Consider the following 22089-nt stretch of genomic DNA (forward strand, 5'->3'; position numbering starts at 1 on the left):
AAGCCATCATTTATTTGCCAAAAAGGCAGTACCAGCCCTGCACACATAAGTAGAACAGAAGGTGAGACAGTCCTTGAGCATGTTTGTGTCTGCCAAAGTGCACGACAGCGCCGACATGTGGAGCCGTAACTACGTTCAAGGACAATATACAGTATGTCCTTTACAGCCCACTGGGTAAACGTGGTTCATGCCCAGCCAAACCAGCAACTTGGCCAGGTAACGCCGCTTCCGCCTCCACGTTCTCATGCCCCTGCCTCCTCATCCTCCACCTTGTCCTCAGCCTCCACTTCAGGGACAATTCACAGTGCCACATAAACATACCACATGTGCAGGGCACGGCGGTGTCACGCTATTCTGCACCTCGTTTGCCTGGGCGAACGGAGTCACACAGGGGAGGAACTGCTCCGCATCCTATATCAAGAAACCAAATCTTGTCTTTCTCCGCGACAACTGAAAATCGAAATCATGGTGACCGACAACGGGAAGAACATGGTGTCGGCGCTGCGTCAAGGAGGGCTGAGCCATGCTCCCTGCATGGCGCACATGTTCAATCTGGTTGTAAAGCGTTTCATGAAGTCTTCCACCCATTTGCAAGACATCCTAAAAATGGTCATTAAACTTTGCATGCACTTTAGCCACCCATACACCACCAAGCACACCCTCCTTGAGCTACAGCGGCAGAAAGGCCTCCCTCAACATAGGCTGATATGCAACGTTTCCACCAGTTGGAATTCCACCCTCCATATGTTGGACTGACTGTACGAACAGAGAAAGGCCATAAACGATTTCTTTTCGGACAGAGTTACTCCCCTGTGCAACTTTGATTTTAGCCAGTGGCAGCTCATGCGTGACACCTGCAGTTTGCACGGGCCCTTTGAGGAGGCAGCTTTATTTGTCAGTCACCAGGACTACGGGATGAACAACATCATTCCACTGATTCATATCCTGGAAAAAATGCTGGTAAATCTGGTTGGTCAGGGGACTGGAAACGTGGCGCCTACATCTCACGGCCACGTGAGCCCTGTGGGGGCTGAACTGGAGGAGGAGGACATTGGAATACAATGTGTAGCGAATTGAGTAGTTTTTCTACACAGGTGAGGAGGAGCAGGAGCAGCCGGAGGAGTAAGAGGGAAATGAGGAAGATGAGGCACACCGTGGCAGTATGCAATGGAGATGGAGGCATGCTCACTTGCTTATGTAGTGACAGCTGAATTGTCACCATTCGGGAGAGGGGTGACTACTGGCTCTCCATCATGTTAGACCCTCGCTACCGGTCTAAAATAGGGGCCTTTTTTTACACCAGCTGAGAGGGAGGACAAACTAAACTACTATAGGGACATCCTATGTAGTCAGTTGGCGACTGCCTATCTGCGCCATTGTCCATCCTCTCGCAGGTCTGACTGGGGGGGGCCCTCTGCGCCCACTTTCCACTGCCATGGATGCTGGAGGGAGGGGGGTGGCAGGAGCAGTAGCAGTTCCATCAGCAGCATCCTGAGTCTAGAGTCTTTCTTTACCCGCATAGTGAAGAAACTACTCACCAGCAGCTAGACATAGAGCAGAACCTGAACCAGCAGGTGGTGGCATACTTAGAGGGCACCCTGCCAGCCGTCATTAAAGATCCATTGGACTACTGGGCAGCCAAACTGGATTTGTGGCCGCAACTGGCCGAGTTTGCCCTGGAAAAGCTGTCCTGCCCTGCCAGTAGTGTGGCATCAGAGTGGGTGTTTAGTGCGGCAGGGGCATAGTTACCCCAAGGAGAACTTGCCTGTCCACCCAAAATGTGGAGAGACTGATCTTTGTCAAGATGAATCAGGAGTGGATTAGCCAGAATTTCTACCCACCAATACCTGATGCATCAGATTACATCGTCCATGCTGCCTCATCCAAACTATGACAAAAAAGATTGGTTTCTTCTGGCTACCTGCCTCAGCTATTATTCTGATGCTGCCACCCACCTGATGCCAAGTTGTCCTTCTTACACCCAGCATCTTCAGCAGGTACTGTTAGTGCCACCCACCTCCCCACTCTGTCACCGGGTCACTATGTGGTCTCCTGATGCTGCTGCCACCTCCACACTGTCACCTTGCCACTCTGTGGTCTCCTCATATTGCTTCCACCTCCACACTAGGTCACCTTTCCACTCTGTGGTCTCCTGATGCTGCTGCCACCCTCTCCACTCTGTCAGGGGGGCTCTACTTGTATAAGCGTTTAATAGAACAGGTTCTGTAGACATCTATGTGGAATCAGCTGACGTTGATGTTAAAAGAGTGCGCTCTTTCACGCTATAGGGGGATCTTGAGTCTCTGCACGGTTCTTTATACCTGACGCTAACATCGACCTGTAAGGTTGAGTTCACACTTGAGTTATTTGGTCAGTTTTGGCCCCGTAACTGCCCAAAGAAGTGAAGTGTGCTGTGATTCTAAGAGCGACGCCTGTCATCTGCATGTCTTACTGACTCACAGTATTGTTTTACCACCACAGCAGACTCACTATGCATTTTGCTGCAAGGCACAGTTTTCTACACCACTATACAGGCTCTCTGCAGCCAGGAAATAGCTGTTTTTTAAAGCAATTCGCCACAGATGAATTCGGATCGAATCAAATCTTTTCGGAAATTCCATGAACTGACCGAATTGAATTTTTGAGAAATTCGCTCATCTCTACCCAGGGCCATGCCTTGTTCTCCCAGAGCCAGATTGTGTGTAGTAGCAGCACCAACTATCTGGCCAAAAGTAGTAGTAGTAGGCTTCAGAATGGTGCAACATGATCATTAAGGAGAAAGAGGATGAGATTGTGGATTGGATGGCTCACTCCTCCTCTCAGCTATAGCAGGATGACGTGGAGGTGTCTGACACAGTGCCTTAGATCCAGGGGTCACAGCATTACTCCTGCTCCTCCTCCTTGCAGCCCCAGGGAAGGCTTTCACTGTAATCTTCTCCATTTTTACTGCCCCTTCCTAGTGGGGCACCGTTCTTTTTACTAAGAAGTGGCAAGAAAACTCCACTATGCCCTACAGCAGATAGTCAAGAGAGTTTTGCTGTTCAAAACGGCAGTCAGCATTCAGACTGCCGTGAGAAGGAGGTGGCTGTGATAGCCATGGCATTGGCAGTGGGGGCAGTGACAGTGGCAGTCAGGAAAATGTAGAGCAGAGGAGGGGGGCCAAGGAGCCCACCATAATATCTCACAGTCTGATAAAAGTGGCAGGATGGGTAAGGACTCATTGGGTGGGTAAGGATGTTGATTGTGTGTTGGACAGGACCTGGCAGCCATATTGGGGTGCTGAGACAGATGCAACATCAGAGGAGTAGAGTGGTGGCAGCAGCAGCAATAAAGAGTAGAGGCGATGTAAGTCCCAAAAAACTGCCAGGGGCATATCTGCTTTGGGATCTTGTGATGCCGCTGTGCCAGTGCAAAGACTAACTCGGCAGCCTCTAGCTCTGCAAGAGTATCACCCATCTGTCAGTTCTTCTCCACGTGTCACGGCGGACAAGCACTCAGACACACAGAGAAACCAACAACCAGGTTCTGAGCGAGAAGCAGGGGAAGGGTCACCTCCTAGCTAATCCCTAACCTCTCTCCCTGCACTGCTCAGCCCACAGGCAGACCTTGGTGGTAGGAATGCTGTGTCCTCGTGCCTGGGCTAATTCACCCTAAATTCCCTGAGATGGTGAAAATGGGAAATAGGAGCAGCCTGCTCGCACAGAACCTAGATGGGAGAGATGACGCAAACACAACTACAACAGCAAACAACAAAAACAGAAACCACACTTATCTTATCAGAGCTGGGACAGAAAACCTTCCTTCCTTGCTTGCTTGCTTCCTAGGCCAGACTGATTTCTATAACCCGCTCAGGGCACTGGAATTGAGAGCCATTTAAACTAATGACCCCACCCAGTGCACCTGATGGGAGGCGGATCCAGCACGACTCCAAAACAAACACTAAACACGTGCAGCTATTCTGGCTGACCTCCGCACATAGTCAGAGCCGGGCATGACACCACGCTGCCAGAAGACAGCTCTGCTGCCCTGTGAAAGATCTGCAAGAATAAAATAAGCCCTGGGCAGCGAAACACAAACATAGGCACCATAGCTCTATATTCACATGAAGCGGCATACCGTGGCAAACAAAGGTAAAAAACAGCTACTGCAACAAGAGTTTCGTCCTTCTCTTGATCTCCCTTGTGACAGTAAGGCAGCATCCATGGGTAGTACAGTGTAGTGCTTGCTTTCTACCTCTCCTACTCAGACTTTGCCTCCTCCTCTCCATTGTCAGCCATCGATAACAGAATGCATGGACAGGAAACAACTATACAAGCCCAGTAACCTGCTTGTGCGCAAGCGTAATTCCCACTTGGCCCAGCTGCTGGTGGTGCAGTCGCTGCCGTAACATTTAGTGTCTGCTTCCTCTTGGGAGCTGATGACATGCTCTCAGCCTCAGTGGAAGATACCTAGCCAGCATTATTTTGCACAATAAGACATCCCTGCCTTGTACTCTCAAGTGAGGTTGCTGGTGAGCTGGGTATCACAGGTGTCTTGATGCTACCCAGGGGGCGCCACAAAGTCTCCAGTACTATCAATAAAATTTTACAGTTGTAGTGGAATACACTATGAAAAAGTTACACTTACTTCACCGGGGAGGAGGGTATAGGATAAAGCTCAAGACACCTATACCTCAATCTTCCCCACCGAGGTCGCTTCAAATGATGTAGTAATAGCTTCCTGGTCCCCAAAAGGATGACACTGGGGCTCCAATGTATATAGGAAGTCTTTTATTAATTCAGCTCGACGCGTTTTCGGGAATATATCCCTTATATCCTTCCTATATACATTGGAGCCCCGGTGTCATCCTTTTGGGGACCAGGAAGCTATTACTACATCATTTGAAGCGACCTCGGCGGGGGAGGTTGAGGTATAGGTGTCTTGAGCTTTATCCTATACCCTCCTCCCCGGTGAAGTAAGTGTAACTTTTTCATAGTGTATTCCACTACAACTGTAAAATTTTATTGATAGTACTGGAGACTTTGTGGCGCCCCCTTGGTAGCATCAAGACACCAGCGATACCCGGCTCACCAGCAACCTCATTCTAACTTCAGTCCACCAGTTGGTACTGAATTTCCCCCCTTTTTTCTAGGGGGTCCTTGGGGAGCTGCCTATTTCTCTCCATCCTATATACATTCCTCTCAACCCTGTTCCTTTTTCCCACCAAATTGTGGTTATCCCTTGGCACCTTATTCATTTCCCTCTCCCCCACCCCCCTATTTTTGTACACCCGTGCAGAATATCCCGTCTTCAAAATCTTTTTTTCTCTTTGCATTGTACTCTCAAGTGGCGGAGAACGTGGCCCCCTCCACGCGATTCTCACTGTGCAGCAAGGTTCACTCCACGTTGGACACCTGGATGACCTGTCACAGGCAGGGACAGTACAGGTCTTTCACTGTCCACTGGGTCAATGTTTTTTGCAGCAGTGGTAAGGCAGCACCCTGGCAACAAGGTCAGTTCCTTTTGATGACCCAAGAACTACAGTCATGTGAAAAAATTAGGACACCCTTTGAAAGCATGTGGTTTTTTGTAACATTTTTAATAAAAGGTTATTTCATCTCCGTTTCAACAATACAGAGAGATTAAAGTAATCCAACTAAACAAAGAAAACTGAAGAAAAGTCTTTTCAAGATCTTCTGTAAATGTCATTCTACAAAAATGCCTATTCTAACTGAGGAAAAAGATAGGACACCCTTGCCCCTAATAGCGAGTGTTACCTCCTTTGGCTGAAATAACTGCAGTGAGACGGTTCTTGTAGCCATCTACCAGTCTTCGACATCGGTCTGAGGAAATTTTACCCCACTCCTCAATGCAGAACTTTTTCAGCTGTGAGATGTTTGAGGGGTTTCTTGCACGTACAGCCCTTTTCAAGTCACCCCACAGCATCTCAATGGGATTCAAATCTGGACTTTGACTTGGCCATTCCAGGACTCTCCATTTCTTCTTTTTCAGCCAATCTTTGGTTGATTTACTAGTATGTTTTGGGTCATTGTCATGTTGCATGGTCCAGTTCCGCTTCAGCTTTAATTTTCTAACTGATGGTCTCACATGTTCTTCAAGCACCTTCTGATACACAGTAGAATTCATCGTGGATTCTATGATGGTGAGCTGACCAGGTCCTGCTGCAGCAAAGCAGCCCCAAACCATGACACTTCCACCTCCATGCTTCACAGTTGGTATGAGGTTCTTTTCTTGGAATGCTGTGTTTGGTTTACGCCAAACATGTCCTCTGCTGTTGTGTCCAAATAATTCAATTTTGGACTCATCTGTCCAAAGAACATTATTCCAGAAGTCCTGGTCTTTGTCAACTTTATCTCTGGCAAATGTCAGTCTGGCCTCGATGTTTCTCTTGGAAAGCAAAGGTTTCCTCCTTGCACACCTCCCATGCAAGTTAAACTTGTACAGTCTCTTTCTGATTGTAGAGGCATGTACTTCTACATCAACAGTAGCCAGAGCCTGCTGTAGTTCTCGAGATGACACTTTAGGGTTTTTGGAGACCTCTTTTAGCATCTTGCGGTCTGCTCTTGGGGTGAACTTGCTGGGGCGACCAGTCCTGGGCATGTTGGCAGTTGTTTTGAAAGCCCTCCACTTGTAGACTATCTTCCGGACAGTGGAATGGCTGATTTCAAAATCTTTTGAGATCTTTTTAAATCCCTTCCCAGACTCATAGGCTGCTACAATCTTTTTTCTGAAGTCCTCTGACAGCTCTTTTGCTCTCACCATGGTGCTCACTCTCACTTCAACAGTCAGGAGCACACCAAACTAAATGTCTGAGGTTTAAATAGGGCAAGCCTCATTCAACATGCAGAGTAACGATCTACTAATTATGTGCACCTGGTGTGATATACCTGTGTGAGATCTGAGCCAATTTAAGAGGGAATACATGTGAGGGTGTCCTATCTTTTTCCTCAGTTAGAATAGGCATTTTTGTAGAATGACATTTACAGAAGATCTTGAAAAGACTTTTCTTCAGTTTTCTTTGTTTAGTTGGATTACTTTAATCTCTCTGTATTGTTGAAACGGAGATGAAATAACCTTTTATTAAAAATGTTACAAAAAACCACATGCTTTCAAAGGGTGTCCTAATTTTTTCACATGACTGTATGTGTTGGGCTGGCTTCCACTCTGGCAATTATCCATCTCCTCCACCTTCTCCTCCATGGACAGGATGATAATGATGGCACTGGCCATGACACCTAATTGTCTCAGTGGGGAGTGAAGCCAGAAAGAACTGGCTCCTTGGGAATGCTGGCCAGAATGGTGATCTGTGTGCTCACTTGCTTATGCAGTGAAAGGTGTATCATCGGCATCAAGTAGTCTGATGATTACTGGATAGCCATGCTTTTAGACCTTCACTATCAAAGCAAAATGGGAGAATATTGAATTTTCCTCCCACTGAAAGGGAGGCCAAATTAGTTATTACCAGGAAGCACTGTGTACGCAGCTTGCCGCAGCTTTTGGCCTGCCACTAGAGTGTTTGAATGGGAGGTCCCTCTTCACCTCCCACAGAGTTATCCACCTTCCACCTCCTAAAGCAGCAGAAGCCGCAGTTGCAGCAGCAGCCAGTTTAATCTCCCCAACATGATGGCGCAGTTTCTTTTCAATGCCGCACCAGGTTGAGGCAAATCAGCAAGCTGAGACATTCTACGCTCTGGCCTGTCTCCAGTGCATACTATGTTTCCTCACTCCATGGATTTCTGGGCAGGCAGACTAGAACAGTGGCCTGAACTGGCATAGTACACTCTCTTTCTCGCCCAGCCTCCAGTGTCATCTCGGAGAGGGTTCTCAGTGCCGCAGGGGTGTACTGACACCCAAACCGATGAAGTTGTCCTCCGCCCATTTCCAAAACATCACTTTTGTCAAAATGAAACAAGCCTGGATTCGGGAGGATATTCGCACTCCTCCGGCTGAGGTCAATGAATAGATCTGGCCTTGCTAGCAGTGTTCTATCTTGCCACTGTTGCTGTCTGCCTGCCTGCTATCGTGCCTATAATCATGTTCCCTGGCTACCATCATATTCCCTAAGGCTGCTGCTGCGACTGCCTCAATCATGTCACTATCGCCATCATGTCACTGCTGCTGGCTGCCTACTATCATGTTCCATAAGGCTGCTGCTGCATCTATCATGTTACTGCTGCCATAATGACACGGCTACTGTCTACCTATCAACATATTCCACACAACTGCTGCCTCCAACATGCCACTGCTGCTGCCTGCCTACCGTCATGTTCTGTATAGGTGCTGCTGTCTCCACCTTCCTGCTGCTGCATATGTACCATATGGCTACTTCTGCCACCATTGCCTTAGCTGCTGTTCCTAGCAGCTAATCCCCTACTGTCGCCAGCATTAACGCTACGCATCTGTCACTATTACCACTATCACTACTACTATGACTATTACTACTACCATCATAGACAGCCGATCTACTGCCTTGTATGTTCCATTCTATGCTGCTTCTACTGCTGCTACTATTGCAGAAACATTCCTCTAAGGGCTGTTTCACACGAGCAGATGCCGTGTGTATCATCTGCAGCGTGAATGACATCCAAGCCGCGCTCTGGACAGCAGAGACACAGAGCATTAACATGATTGATAATGCTCCGTGCCTCTCTGCGATCTTTTTACTGTAAAATCACAGTGAGATAAAGATGTCACCATGATTTTGTAGTAAAAAGATCACAGAGAGGCATGGAGCATTATCAATGATGTTAATACTTCATGTCTCTGCAGTCCAGTGCGGGGCTTGGCTGTCATTCACGCTGCGGATGACACGCACGGCATCCGCTCGTGTGAAACAGCCCTAATACCCTACCCTTTCCACATACACACTGTGCTGCTGCAGCTCCCAATTAAAAGGTGGAATTTTTCTAGGCTCGTTCACAACTAGCCACTTTTTCTTCTGATAACCAACACTTGTGCATTTTGTATGGGCAGGCATTCTTACCCCATCAAGGTATAAGGTATTTTTAGATGCTTAGTGCCCCAGCAAACCACTGTTTCTTTACTTTTTTAATCCCATAACACCATGTGTGCTTAAACAAAATATGGCCCTAATATGGGACGATTTTTGGAAGCTTTGGAATATGAAAAAGTATACCACGTGACAGTGTTTTCAATCCTTAGGATCCCAGCGCCATACATGTATAGTGCTGCGAGATGTGACTTAGGTCCCAGCAGGACTTAAAGGCTATGTACAGCTTTAGAGGCAATATTTTGCATTTTACTAATTTTGGGCTAAAAATCATATTTTAAATTAACCTTTAATAAAATTACTGAGCCATTCTATCACAAAGAGTTAAGTGTTTTTCTAAATGTGACACTGGTACTTTCACTTTCACATTGTACAGGTCATCTAATAAACCTTATCTCTAAACTACTAAGAGGTCATAAAAACTTATTTTAGCCACATTATGTTTGAGCCTTAATGTTTATAATGTCAGAGAGCAGAGATAAGGGCCCCCCATAAGCTCCCCAAAAGACAGAAAAGACAAAAACTCCACATGCTACTACTACAGCATCTCAGCTATGTACACAAAAAATGATTCCATATTTTTAATAAAGACCAATTTAAAAATGTATTTTTAGCTCACAATAAGTACAATGCAATAATATTTAAAAAAATAAATAAAAAAATTGCCCCCAAAGGTGTACATAGCCTTTAAGGGAAAAGCCCCTTTCCCATAGTAAAGTGTAAAACATAGAACAAAAAACCCAAGACATATTAGGTACCGACCCATCTGTAACGACCTGCTCTATAAAAATATCACATGTTCTACTCCCTGAGGTGAATGCCGTAAAAAAATAAATAAAAACTGTGCCAAAACAGACATTTTTGGGTCACTTTGCTCTAAAAAGTGTAATATTGAAGGATCAAAAAAACTGATGTACCCAAAAATGGTACTAATAAAAACATCAACTCTTCCTGCAAAAAACGAGCCTCCTACAATCGGGAGAAACATCGGGAGAAACATTAAAAAATATGGCTTTCAGGAAATGCTTTTATTGTGTAAAACCGAAATAAATGTAAAAAGTGGACATATTAGTTATTGCTGTGTCTGTAACGACCTTCTCTATTAACATTTCACATTGTCTACACCCTCAGGTGAATGACATAAAAAAAGTACGGTATAATAACTCTGCCAAAACAGACATTTTTGGTTACCTTGCCCCAAAAACATGTAATATTGAACAATCAAAAAATCATGTGTACCCAAAAATAGTACCAGTAAAAATGTCTACTCCTTCTGCAAAAAACAATCACCTACACAAGAGGATCAGCAGGTTTATGGGTGGTTTCTACTATGTATGCCCCACAAATTGATTTCAAAATTGAACTGGTGCTTAAAAAAGTGGGTTTTGGAAATTTTCTTAAAAATTTTAAGAATTGCTTCTAAAATTCTAAAACTTCTAACATCCTAAAAAAAAATATGACATTTACAAAGTAATGCAAACATAAAAGTAGAGTAATGGAAATGTAAAGTAATAACAATTTAATGGGGTATGCCTATAGATAAAGGTAAAACATATTGACAATGTATCACGAGAAAACTGTCTCAGAATGGCTAAGCATTCCAGAGTTATTACCACTAAAGTGACAAAAATCGGCCTGGGATTTAAGGTGAACAGTGGCTTAGTACTGAAGGTTCGTTAACGCCATCAAACATGCATTTACCCATAGCTATGTATGTCAGTGTCACTCAGACATGATTTACTATTGCTGTTATTGCGTTCAAGATCTTAGGGATGGGGGAGAGAAAAAGCAAACATTCATAAAAATGAACAAAAAGAGATAACATTCTGAGTCCTAGGAGACTAGAGGGTGTTATATACCAGTATCCATGGCGATTAGAGACAATCTGGTTTGGCCCAAACCGATTCAAGTCCAAACTGAAAGTTTTTTTAAAATTCAACAAACCTGGACCAAACCAAACCTCGACATGTTCGCTCATCTTTAGTAGGAACCAATGAGATCAATATCCAATTGCCAAGAGCCTGACCAGGCCCCCGCCAATCTTTGGAATAAAGTGTCAGCGGCACTATGAAAGCATTGGGCCACCTTGCCTTCTGGCACCTATGCTTGTTGCTTATCGTAGATTTTTTTTTTTATAGGTAGCTACATACTATTGATAATTATAGGGTGACCTAGTGGTGATGCCATTTTGTTCTAGTGATAGGGAGAAATCACAGTGGTCAGACCCCTAACAATCAGACCCTGATGGCATATTAATATCATTTTGCTCTAGGTTTGCTACGAATGACAGATGGTTTTATTATTTTACACCCCAGTAAATAGGGGAGAATAATGCTACATAAACCCCACAAGGGATAAAAAAAAATCCATCTCAACTAAGTAAAATATTGTAGTGGCAAAAATATCTCAAAATACTTCTTTTTCGGATCCACTCAAAAACTACACAAATACATGCACCGTGTAAACAAGGCATTTATACATAGCAGTAAAATATGTCATTCTTTTTGTCAGCATGATGTCCTATTACCTGAAACTTAAGCCAGGAAACAAACTCTCATCAACAGCCTTATCATCCAAACGTCGGAAGCTATATTCTGGGTGGCAACTGAAAGCCCAAGGGTCGAGATCACAATTCCAGTTGATTTCAATGCCCATTATGCCACCCTAAGGAAAAAAAATCATATAGATAAAGCAGCTTTATACATACAGTATAAAGACATAAGTACACATAATAGAGGAGATTTAGAGGAGATCTATCATCCCCCCCTACACCAGAAACTGGCATAAATGATGACTGAGATCCACATCGGAACAAGCTGGAGTAGGTTTTAGTCAGGAGCACAAACTGCCAAAGGATGCATTTAATTTATGGTGAGGCCTGAACTGTCATATGTTAAATGCCTCTGACAGTGCAGGGCCTATCAAAAACAGTATAGCACATAAAATTCTTGATACATCAGGGCCTTAGTATTGCAATTACAAAACTTTGTCATATTTTAAAAAATATGTTCATTGTGAGCAACATATTTATTCTCCCAAACACAAATTGGGGTCATTTATCAAACTGGTGTAAAGTAGAACTGGCTTAGTTGCCCATAGCAACCAATCAGATTCCACCTTTCATTTTCCAAAGGAGCTGTAAAATGAAAGGAGGAATCTGATTGGTTGCTATGGGCAACTAAGCCAGTTCTATTTTACACCAGTTTGATAAATCTTCCTCTGTGTGTCATGTGCACACAACCAACATGACAGAAGTGTGCGCCATACAGGCTCTGTAAAATTGTTCTTAGTTAGTCTCTTGAACACTTGTGTGTCTTGAAATTTTGCTATAGCCAGTTCCACAATGTCTACAGGCAGACCATATATATAGATTTCTACGTCTGGCCATAGGGTCTAGAACGAGGTCTGTGGGCCATCTTGACTGGTCCTTAGTCACTGGGAAAGCATTACTGATAAGAAAAAAACTGCACGCTTGGTTTATAGTAATAACATACAGTACAGACCAAAAGTTTGGACACACCTTCTCATTCAAAGAGTTTTCTTTATTTTCATGACTATGAAAGTTGTAGATTCACACTGAAGGCATCACAACTATGAATTAACACATGTGGAATTATATACATAACAAAAAAGTGTGAAACAAGAAAATATGTCATATTCTAGGTTCTTCAAAGTAGCCACCTTTTGCTTTGACTACTGCTTTGCACACTCTTGGCATTCTCTTGATGAACTTCAAGAGGTAGTCACCTGAAATGGTTTTCACTTCACAGGTGTGCCCTGTCAGGTTTAATAAGTGGGATTTCTTGCCTTATAAATGGCGTTGGGACCATCAGTTGTATTGTGGAGAAGTCAGGTGGATACACAGCTGATAGTCCTACTGAATAGACTGTTAGAATTTGTATTATGGCAAGAAAAAAGCAGCTAAGTAAAGAAAAACGAGTGGCCATCATTACTTTAAGAAAGGAAGGTCGGTCAGTCTGAAAAATTGGGAAAACTTTGAAAGTGTCCCCAAGTGCAGTCACAAAAACCATCAAGCACTACAAAGAAACTGTCTCACATGCGGACTGTCCCAGGAAAGGAAGACCAAGAGTCACCTCTGCTGCGGAGGATAAGTCACCAGCCTCAGAAATCGCAGGTTAACAGCAGCTCAGAATAGAGACCAGGTCAGTGCCACACAGAGTTCTAGCAGCAGACACATCTCTAGAACAACTGTTAAGAGGAGACTGTGTGAATCAGGCCTTCATGGTACAAACCGGATTCCAAAAAAGTTGGGACACTAAACAAATTGTGAATAAAAACTGAATGCAATGATGTGGAGATGGCAAATGTCAATATTTTATTTGTAATAGAACGTAGATGACAGATCAAACGTTTAATCCGAGTAAATGTATCATTTTAAAGGAAAAATATGTTGATTCAAATTTTCACGGTGTCAACAAATCCCCAAAAAGTTGGGACGAGTAGCAATAAGAGGCTGGAAAAAGAAAATTTGAGCATAACAAAGAGCTGGAAGACCAATTAACACTAATTAGGTCAATTGGCAACATGATTGGGTATAAAAAGAGCTTCTCAGAGTAGCAGTGTCTCTCAGAAGCCAAGATGGGTAGAGGATCACCAATTCCCACAATGTTGCGCAGAAAGATAGTGGAGCAATTTCAGAAAGGTGTTACCCAATGAAAAATTGCTAAGACTTTGCATCTATCATCATCAACTGTGCATAAAATCATCCGAAGATTCAGAGAATCTGGCACAATCTCTGTGCGTAAGGGTCAAGGCCGTAAAACCATACTGGGTGCCCGTGATCTCCGGGCCCTTAAACGACACTGCACCACAAACAGGAATGCTACTGTAAAGGAAATCACAGAATGGGCTCAGGAATACTTCCAGAAACCATTGTCAGTGAACACAATCCACCGTGCCATCCGCCGTTGCCAGCTGAAACTCTACAGTGCAAAGAAGAAGCCATTTCTAAGCAAGATCCACAAGCTCAGGCGTTTTCACTGGGCCAGGGATCATTTAAAATGGAGTGTGGCAAAATGGAAGACTGTTCTGTGGTCAGACGAGTCACGATTCGAAGTTCTTTTTGGAAATCTGGGACGCCATGTCATCCGGACCAAAGAGGACAAGGACAACCCAAGTTGTTATCAACGCTCAGTTCAGCAGCCTGCATCTCTGATGGTATGGGGTTGCATGAGTGCGTGTGGCATGGGCAGCTTGCATGTCTGGAAAGGCACCATCAAAATATATTCAGGTTCTAGAACAACATATGCTCCCATCCAGACGTCATCTCTTTCCGGGAAGACCCTGCATTTTTCAACAAGATAATGCCAGACCACATTCTGCATCAATCACAACATCATGGCTGCGTAGGAGAAGGATCCGGGTACTGAAATGGCCAGTCTGCAGTCCAGATCTTTCACCTATAGAGAACATTTGGCGCATCATAAAGAGGAAGGTGCAACAAAGAAGGCCCAAGACGATTGAACAGTTAGAGGCCTGTATTATACAAGAATGGGAGAGCATTCCTATTTCTAAACTTGAGAAACTGGTCTCCTCGGTCCCCAGACGTCTGTTGAGTGTTGTAAGAAGAAGGGGAGATGCCACACAGTGGTGAAAATGGCCTTGTCCCAACTTTTTGGGGATTTGTTGACACCATGAAATTCTGATTAAACATATTTTCCCCTTAAAATGGTAAATTTTCTCAGTTTAAACTTTTGTTTCGTGATTTATGTTCTATTCTGAATAAAATATTAGAAGTTGGCACCTCCACATCATTGCATTCAGTTTTTATTCACGATTTGTATAGTGTCCCAACTTTTTTGGAATCCGGTTTGTAGAATATCTGCTAGGAAACTACTGCTAAGGACAGGCAACAAGCAGAAGACACTTGTTTGGGCTAAAGAACACAAGGAATGGACATTAGACCAGTGGAAATCTGTGCTTTGGTCTGATGAGTCCAAATTTGAGATCTTTGGTTCCAACCACCGTGTCTTTGTGCGACGCAGAAAAGGTGAACGGATGGACTCTACATGCCTGGTTCCCACCGTGAAGCATGGAGGAGGAGGTGTGATGGTGTGGGTGCTTTGCTGGTGACACTGTTGGGGATTTATTCAAAATTTAAGGCATATTGAACCAGCATGGCTACCACAGCATCTTGCAGCGGCATGCTATTCCATCTGGTTTGCGTTTAGTTGGACCATCATTTATTCTTCAACAGGACAATGACCCCAAACACACCTCCAGGCTGTGTAAGGGCTATCTGACCATGAATGAGAGTGATGGGGTGCTGCGCCAGATGACCTGGCCTCCACAGTCACCGGACCTGAACCCAATCGACATGGTTTGGGGTGAGCTGGACCGCAGAGTGAAGGCAAAAGGGCCAACAAGTGCTAAGCATCTCTGGGAACTCCTTCAAGACTGTTGGAAGACCATTTCAGGTGACTACCTCTTGAAGCTCATCAAGAGAATGCCAAGAGTGTGCAAAGCAGTAATCAAAGCAAAAGGTGGCTACTTTGAATAACCTAGAATATGACATATTTTCAGTTGTTTCACACTTTTTTGTTATGTATATAATTCCATATGTGTTAATTCATAGTTTTGATGCCTTGAGTGTGAATCTACAATTTTCATAGTCATGAAAATAAAGAAAACTCTTTGAATAAGAAGGTGTGTCCAAACTTTTGGTCTGTACTGTATATCATTTTAATAAATTATTAAAAGGAAACTGTCACCATGAAAACTCAATGCAATCTGCACAAGTTATAGAGCAGAAGGAGCTGAGTAAGATAATATATAGTTTTATGGGAAAAGATTCAGTACAACCTGTCATGTATGCATTGAAACCTCTGCTCTTTCTGTACCTTAGGAATCATATGGACGTTGCTATTTACTGATTGACAGCTACCTCTTTATGCTAAATCATGCAAAGTCAGCAGTCAATCACTGTAGTTGAACCTCCTACATGACTCCTAAAGATAGGAACAGCAGAGGTTTAAATATATAAAATGCAAGTTGTACTGAATCTTTTCCCTCAAAACTATATATCAACCTACTCAGCTACTCCTGCTCTATAGCATGTTCCCTGCATATTGCACTGCATTTGTATGGCGACAGGTTCCCTTTAAAGGCAAGTTATTAACATCAATAGAATATACCAGAACTGCAACTTGAGAAAATGTCTCCCCCGCTTCTGTTACAATATCACCAAGTCTGAATATGGGGCATCGAGGAGCCATCACTTTGTTATACTTGCAGGTTACATTGTATTCTGGGAGGATGTTCTTCCTAGTATGGAAGCAAAATTGACATCATGGTGAAAACAGGATACATTTATACAACAGTAATAATGCCAATCCAAACAATCTTTTGATATGGGCATAGATACTGTATGTGTAAGGCTGACCATACATGTTAGAAAAAAGCCAACCAAATTTGGCTGCAGCTATCCCTCTCAACCTCCCCGACACGCAAGCATGCTTGATGAATACATAAAGAGATGTTTTTTGACCTTTTGTTTACTTTTATACTGTTCACATTTTACAATAAATAATTTGCTAAATTCGTTCATTCATTTATTACAGTCTTGTGGGTACCTAATAAGTGTAGGTATTTTTTTCTTTTATGCCAAGAATGCACAGTAAAATGTAGTTTGTACTTTTATATACTTTTAATTACAGTTAATACATTTTTAATCCCATCAATGGATTCCTACTTGCTGTATTTATTTTAAACGTATAATGTATTAGCATATTCCTGCATGCAAATTCATTATACACCATGTCATTGCTGGTGCCTTTTCCTATATTGCGCAAGCATGGCCATTACTGCTGGACTGTAGGGTGGTCGTAACCCCTGGATCTGAGCAGTGTATAATGCGATGAAAAAATAAATCAAGCCAGCAAAGGAAGCAATATGGACAATCACAACTTTGGCTGCATGATAAATTCAATTTGCTGAAGTAAGACAACTCCTTTAATAACTATTAGAAGCACTATGTGGTACGGGCATTATAACTACTGGGCCACTATAGGGGAGCATGATAACTGCTGGGGTCACTATACGGACCATTATAACTACTGCAGGCATGATAGTGCATAATAACTACAAGGGGCACTTTGGGGAAAATAATTTCTACTATGGGGGCATTATTACTATTGTGGGTACTATAGGAGACACAATTATTATTGGGCACACCATGGACAGTATTACTACTAATGGGGGCACACTAGGGGAGCATTGTCACTGTCAGTGGCACTGTTACTGAGGGTACTCTGGGAGAGAATTATGACTACTGGTGGAGCTTTTGGGTTTGCTATTATAATGGGGGGGCTATCTGTATAGCACTATTATTTCTGCAGTACAGTATTTTGGTCCATGGGGACCACAGCGGGCAGAATATTGAGGGTAGAATGGGCATAGGCGCACCCAGAGGAGGAGGATGATAGAAAAATGAAGAACCTAAGATGTCTGTGTAGGAAACTCCGTAGAGAAGACACATGCCTGAGAGAAATCATCACGGTGGTCTGGCCCAAATGGAGAAGATGAGGAAAGAGATTATAAGTTATTGCATGGCCTTCTCCACCTCTGTACCAAAAAAAATTTGACAGTCGCCCAAAAACTAAAAAATAAACTATGGCTTTCGGAATATGGAGACATTAAAAAAATCATTCAAAAAAAATACTATTGTGTAAAACTGAAACAAACAACCCAAAAAAGTAGTCATATTTTGTATTGTCGAGTCCGTATCAACCTGCTATATAAAAATAGCACATGATCTACCCTGTCAGATGAATGTTGTAAAAAAGAAATATAAAAACAGTGCCAAAACAGCTATTTTTTGGTTACCTTTCCTAAAAAAAAGTAATATAGAGCAATTAAAAATCATATGTACCCCAAAATAGAACCAATAAAACTGTCACCTTATCCCCTAGTTTCCAAAATGGGGTCACTTTTTGGGAGTTTCTACTGTAAGGGTGCATCAAGGGGGCTTTAAATGGGAAATCTGCCTTTCAAAAACCATGAGGCACTCCATTTCTTCTGCGCCCTGCCGTGTGCCCTTACATCAGTTTACGACCACATGTGGGGTGTTTCTTTAAACCGCAAATTCAGGGTAATAAATATTGAGTTTTGTTTGGCTGTTAACCCTCGATGTGTTAAAGGAAAAAAAATGGATTAAAATAGAAAATCTGCCACAAAAAAAGTGAAATTTAGAAATTTACAAAAGTTTGTAAAATCAGTTTTGAGTAACTTGAGGGGTTTAGTTTCTACAATGGGGTCATTTTTGGGAGGTTTCCACTATGTAAGCCTCACAAAGTGACTTAAAAAGTGGGTTTTGGAAATTTTCTTAAAAAGTCCTAAAAAAATAGAATGACATTTACAAAATAATTACCACATAAGTTATTACCACATAAAGTGACACATGTCAGATTTTCAAAATTAGGCTTTGTCAGGAAGGGGGTAAATGGCTCGGATGTAAAGTGGTGAAAAAACAGCATGTTTTCAAGGGAAAAAGCCAGACATGTGTCCACAAAAACCAGACAGACTGACCTTTTGGATGTCTGGTTTAGCCATGTTGCTATATCTGAAAACCTGTTTTTGTCTGGAAAGACTGCTGTGTCATTGCCATTGAGTATCACTGAAGCTCCAATGCAAGTCTATGTAAGACGGGAGTTGTAACATTGTATTTGTTTTTGCTGGGTTTATCCTCTCCACCCTCACCACTAGATGGTTCTAGTTTGGCCAGAAACTGTATATAGTTAGAGCAGTCAGAGCCCCTAGTGTTCTGTGGTTAGGGAACAGTGCTTAGAAGAGGAGACTCGCCAGACTATTGAATTACCAGAAGAAGACAATGAGACAGGGATACTCTGCCACAGACCCTGGATCACCATCCTTTGGCCAGGGTACCAGCCTTCTCAGAGAGAGAGGGACAGCTAGCTCAGTCCTTTCCTCATCATCAAACCCTTCTTCTGCCAGACTAGAAAAACCAGCCCTATGCCTCACCTGTATTATTTTGCACCTGAATTCCTCCAGTAAATAAGCACACTGGTTTACTGCAGACCCTGACTCTCTGGGCTTATCTCCAATTGGGGTTCACCATGCCTTACCACCTATTCCGGAGAACAGCAACACTTGGTGACACCTCGATGGTGTCCAGAGGCCACAGCGTAGCGTTGCTGCCATCCCAAACCCGGCCACTGCTTAGTGCAAGAAAAATATGCCATGGTATGTGCGCTGCTGATAACATCCCTTGTTAACCAGGATCAGGGTCATAAAACAGAAATTTTAGCATTACATTGCCAGTTATAATACACAAAATTCTTCTGAGATCAGTATCCACACTGTCAGTAAGTAATGGTGCTCCATGTCATCGGTCAGTAATAGCATTCATTCAATATAAAGGAAATCCACAGCGCTCACCATTAAAACTTTATTTTTAGGTAATACATGCGAGGCAGACACATAGGGAGTCATTTATTACACTGAAATACAGCCTATATTAGGCGTATTTCATGTGCAGATGGCAGCATAATGGTAAGTTGCGCTATCTGCAACTTTTCCCAGCTCACACCAGGGCTAAAATTGCAGGTTGGGAAGGGGACGGGCCGGTAGGCCCATCTCATTTACCATTTTGTACGCCTGCTTTAGGTGTAGAAAAAGGTCTAAATGTAAGACAGCTTGGAAGCTGTCTTATGTTTAGAAGTGGCGCTGGATCCTCCTCCAGCTATGGGGATTTATTTTAGATGCCGATCTTAATAAATGTGCCCCATAAAGATCAGCCAGTAACTGTTTTGTGTCTCCTGATGCTTTCTGCAGGGCAGTCTCCATGTGTATGTACAGATGTAGTAGAGTTAACACACATGCTTTATGAGACGTGTTATCTAAACTAAATGCGTTAAACAAACACCTTTCCAATGCTAACGTGCTGAGTTAAGACATTTGCGTTAAGGCTTTGTGTGTTAATCCTGCTACATCTGTAATAAGGCTTTCTGCTGTTATAATGGTTATTGATGCATGTATGGCGTGTATATGATGAAAGTGTATTTATGCATGGTGTAAATGTGTCATGATGCAGCATGTCTGCAATTCCCCTCTAAGTAAGGAACTTGTTAAAAATGTTAATCCCACTCCTGCTTTGACCTACCTTGTATAACCAAATGCTGCGAAGTGGATTGTGTTCTTTATCAAAACTGTGAAATGTTCTGCACTTGCCAAAATGGCAGGTCTAAAAGGGAACAAATGAGACATTTATTGTACACAGACATACAGTAACAATATAATGGTTTTGAATGTTTCATATAATTTAGAATGTAAAAAAATATTTCAATTGTGTTCAAAAAAATTTCATGGCAGCCCCTTATTACAAAGCAATAAGGTAAAGGATCCCAGCAGACGTGACTTGGATGCTTGTAAAGGTTTATTGTCAAAGTAACATTTGTCAAAGTAACAATGACGCGTTTCGGCTATATTAGCCTTTTTCAACAAAATATCCATCATACAGCACAGGTTTATATACACCTATAATGCCAGGGATAGGGTGCCGCCCCGTGACATCAGACCCCAAAAGGGGGTGGTACATGGGAGGTAACCAAAGAGTAACAGAAAATATATTTTGTATATAACAAAAGAAAACCATATTTTTGAAAAATGCAAACACACTATTGCTCAATTAAAATTTCAGGTGATAGAACGGGTAATGAGACCGCGAAGGGGAGGTGATGTGAAGAAGCTATTATTACCCCGAGAGGCCTATTGGATCCATACCCTAGATACCCTACATCCTAGAGGTCTGAATAGGGACTATGAAATTACACATATCTAGGATCCCATCTCAATTAATGCATTATTACTGTTTAATCCGGTGATCTAATATATATCATTATTATCATTATTTTTTAGACATCATCTACTCATTGAAGAATCTCTCATCTGAGATGGTATCTATAATATATAATATAAAATATAACACGTAGTGTTGCCGTTATATGGTTTTCTTTTGTTATATACAAAATATATTTTCTGTTACTCTTTGGTTACCTCCCATGTACCACCCCCTTTTGGGGTCTGATGTCACGGGGCGGCACCCTATCCCTGGCATTATAGGTGTATATAAACCTGTGCTGTATGATGGATATTTTGTTGAAAAAGGCTAATATAGCCGAAACGCGTCATTGTTACTTTGACAGATGTTACTTTGACAATAAACCTTTACAAGCATCCAAGTCACGTCTGCTGGGATCCTTTACCTTATTGCACGTGGAAATTGATCCTGATCCCACGCGGCGTGCATCAAGCGAGTGCTGACCAGCTACTTTCACCTTATTAAAAAGCAACTGATGGGGAATCTGTCAGCCCCAAACTAGAGTAAGCGATGTATAGGGTAAGTGCGGTATAGTGTAGTGTATAGTGACACTGAGTTCGGTTATGTCATTTATATCTTTATACTCACTTGCATTCCAACACTGTGCTCCTGCAATCCAGCAGTATAATGCAGAGAACTCCCCCTTGAATCCTCTGCATTGTGTGTGTGAGCTCAGGAGTCCCAGTGCAATTTACTATTTAAGATAAAAATGTCATAACCAGACTCAGCTTCAATTACAATATACATGGCCTAATCGAGCTTGCGGGTCTGTGTTGGGGTGACAGACCACTAAATCAAACCAAATTCATGAATCTGAGTTTCAGTCCCATTTTTTTTATTTATTTGGCCATCATTACAGTTGTGCATATAACCTAAAGTGCTACAACCATACAAACAACAAAAAAACATTGGAACACTAGACTGGAGAGTGGCTTACATGAAAAATATTTCTCACAATATGATAAAAAAAATTCCATGGACAATCAGTTAAACTGTGGGAAAGTATCATTTTTTATTGTCCCACATTTTTTTCTCCAATCTTAGTAAAGTATATGCTACCATTTATTAGCAGGTAGTAGTATTTACCAAAAATGAAAGGACATTATAAAGCATAAGAAGTGTTCAGACCAATGGAACGGATTTCTATAACTTGGAAATAACTGGTTTTAAGATATAGATAAAAAAAAGTTAGAGTTAAAAGTGTTGTCTGGCTGGTGTACAG

At 42.6% G+C, this 22089-nt stretch overlaps 1 protein-coding gene across 3 annotated transcripts in view; it reads right to left on the bottom strand.

Annotated features, from left to right (window-relative positions):
• P2RX7 (purinergic receptor P2X 7) overlaps positions 1 to 22089 on the bottom strand; it is a 173979-nt gene that overhangs the window by 42707 nt on the left and 109183 nt on the right. For all 3 annotated transcript variants that reach the window (XM_044275759.1, XM_044275758.1, XM_044275757.1), the window contains 3 exons: positions 20151 to 20231; positions 16165 to 16294; positions 11538 to 11674 (listed from right to left, as the gene is read on the bottom strand). In XM_044275759.1, the coding sequence (XP_044131694.1) occupies positions 11538 to 11674; positions 16165 to 16294; positions 20151 to 20231 (348 nt within the window). The remainder of the gene's footprint in view (positions 1 to 11537; positions 11675 to 16164; positions 16295 to 20150; positions 20232 to 22089) is intronic.

The sequence above is a fragment of the Bufo gargarizans genome, chromosome 1 (assembly GCF_014858855.1).
Source record: "Bufo gargarizans isolate SCDJY-AF-19 chromosome 1, ASM1485885v1, whole genome shotgun sequence".
Classification (NCBI taxonomy): domain Eukaryota; kingdom Metazoa; phylum Chordata; class Amphibia; order Anura; family Bufonidae; genus Bufo; species Bufo gargarizans.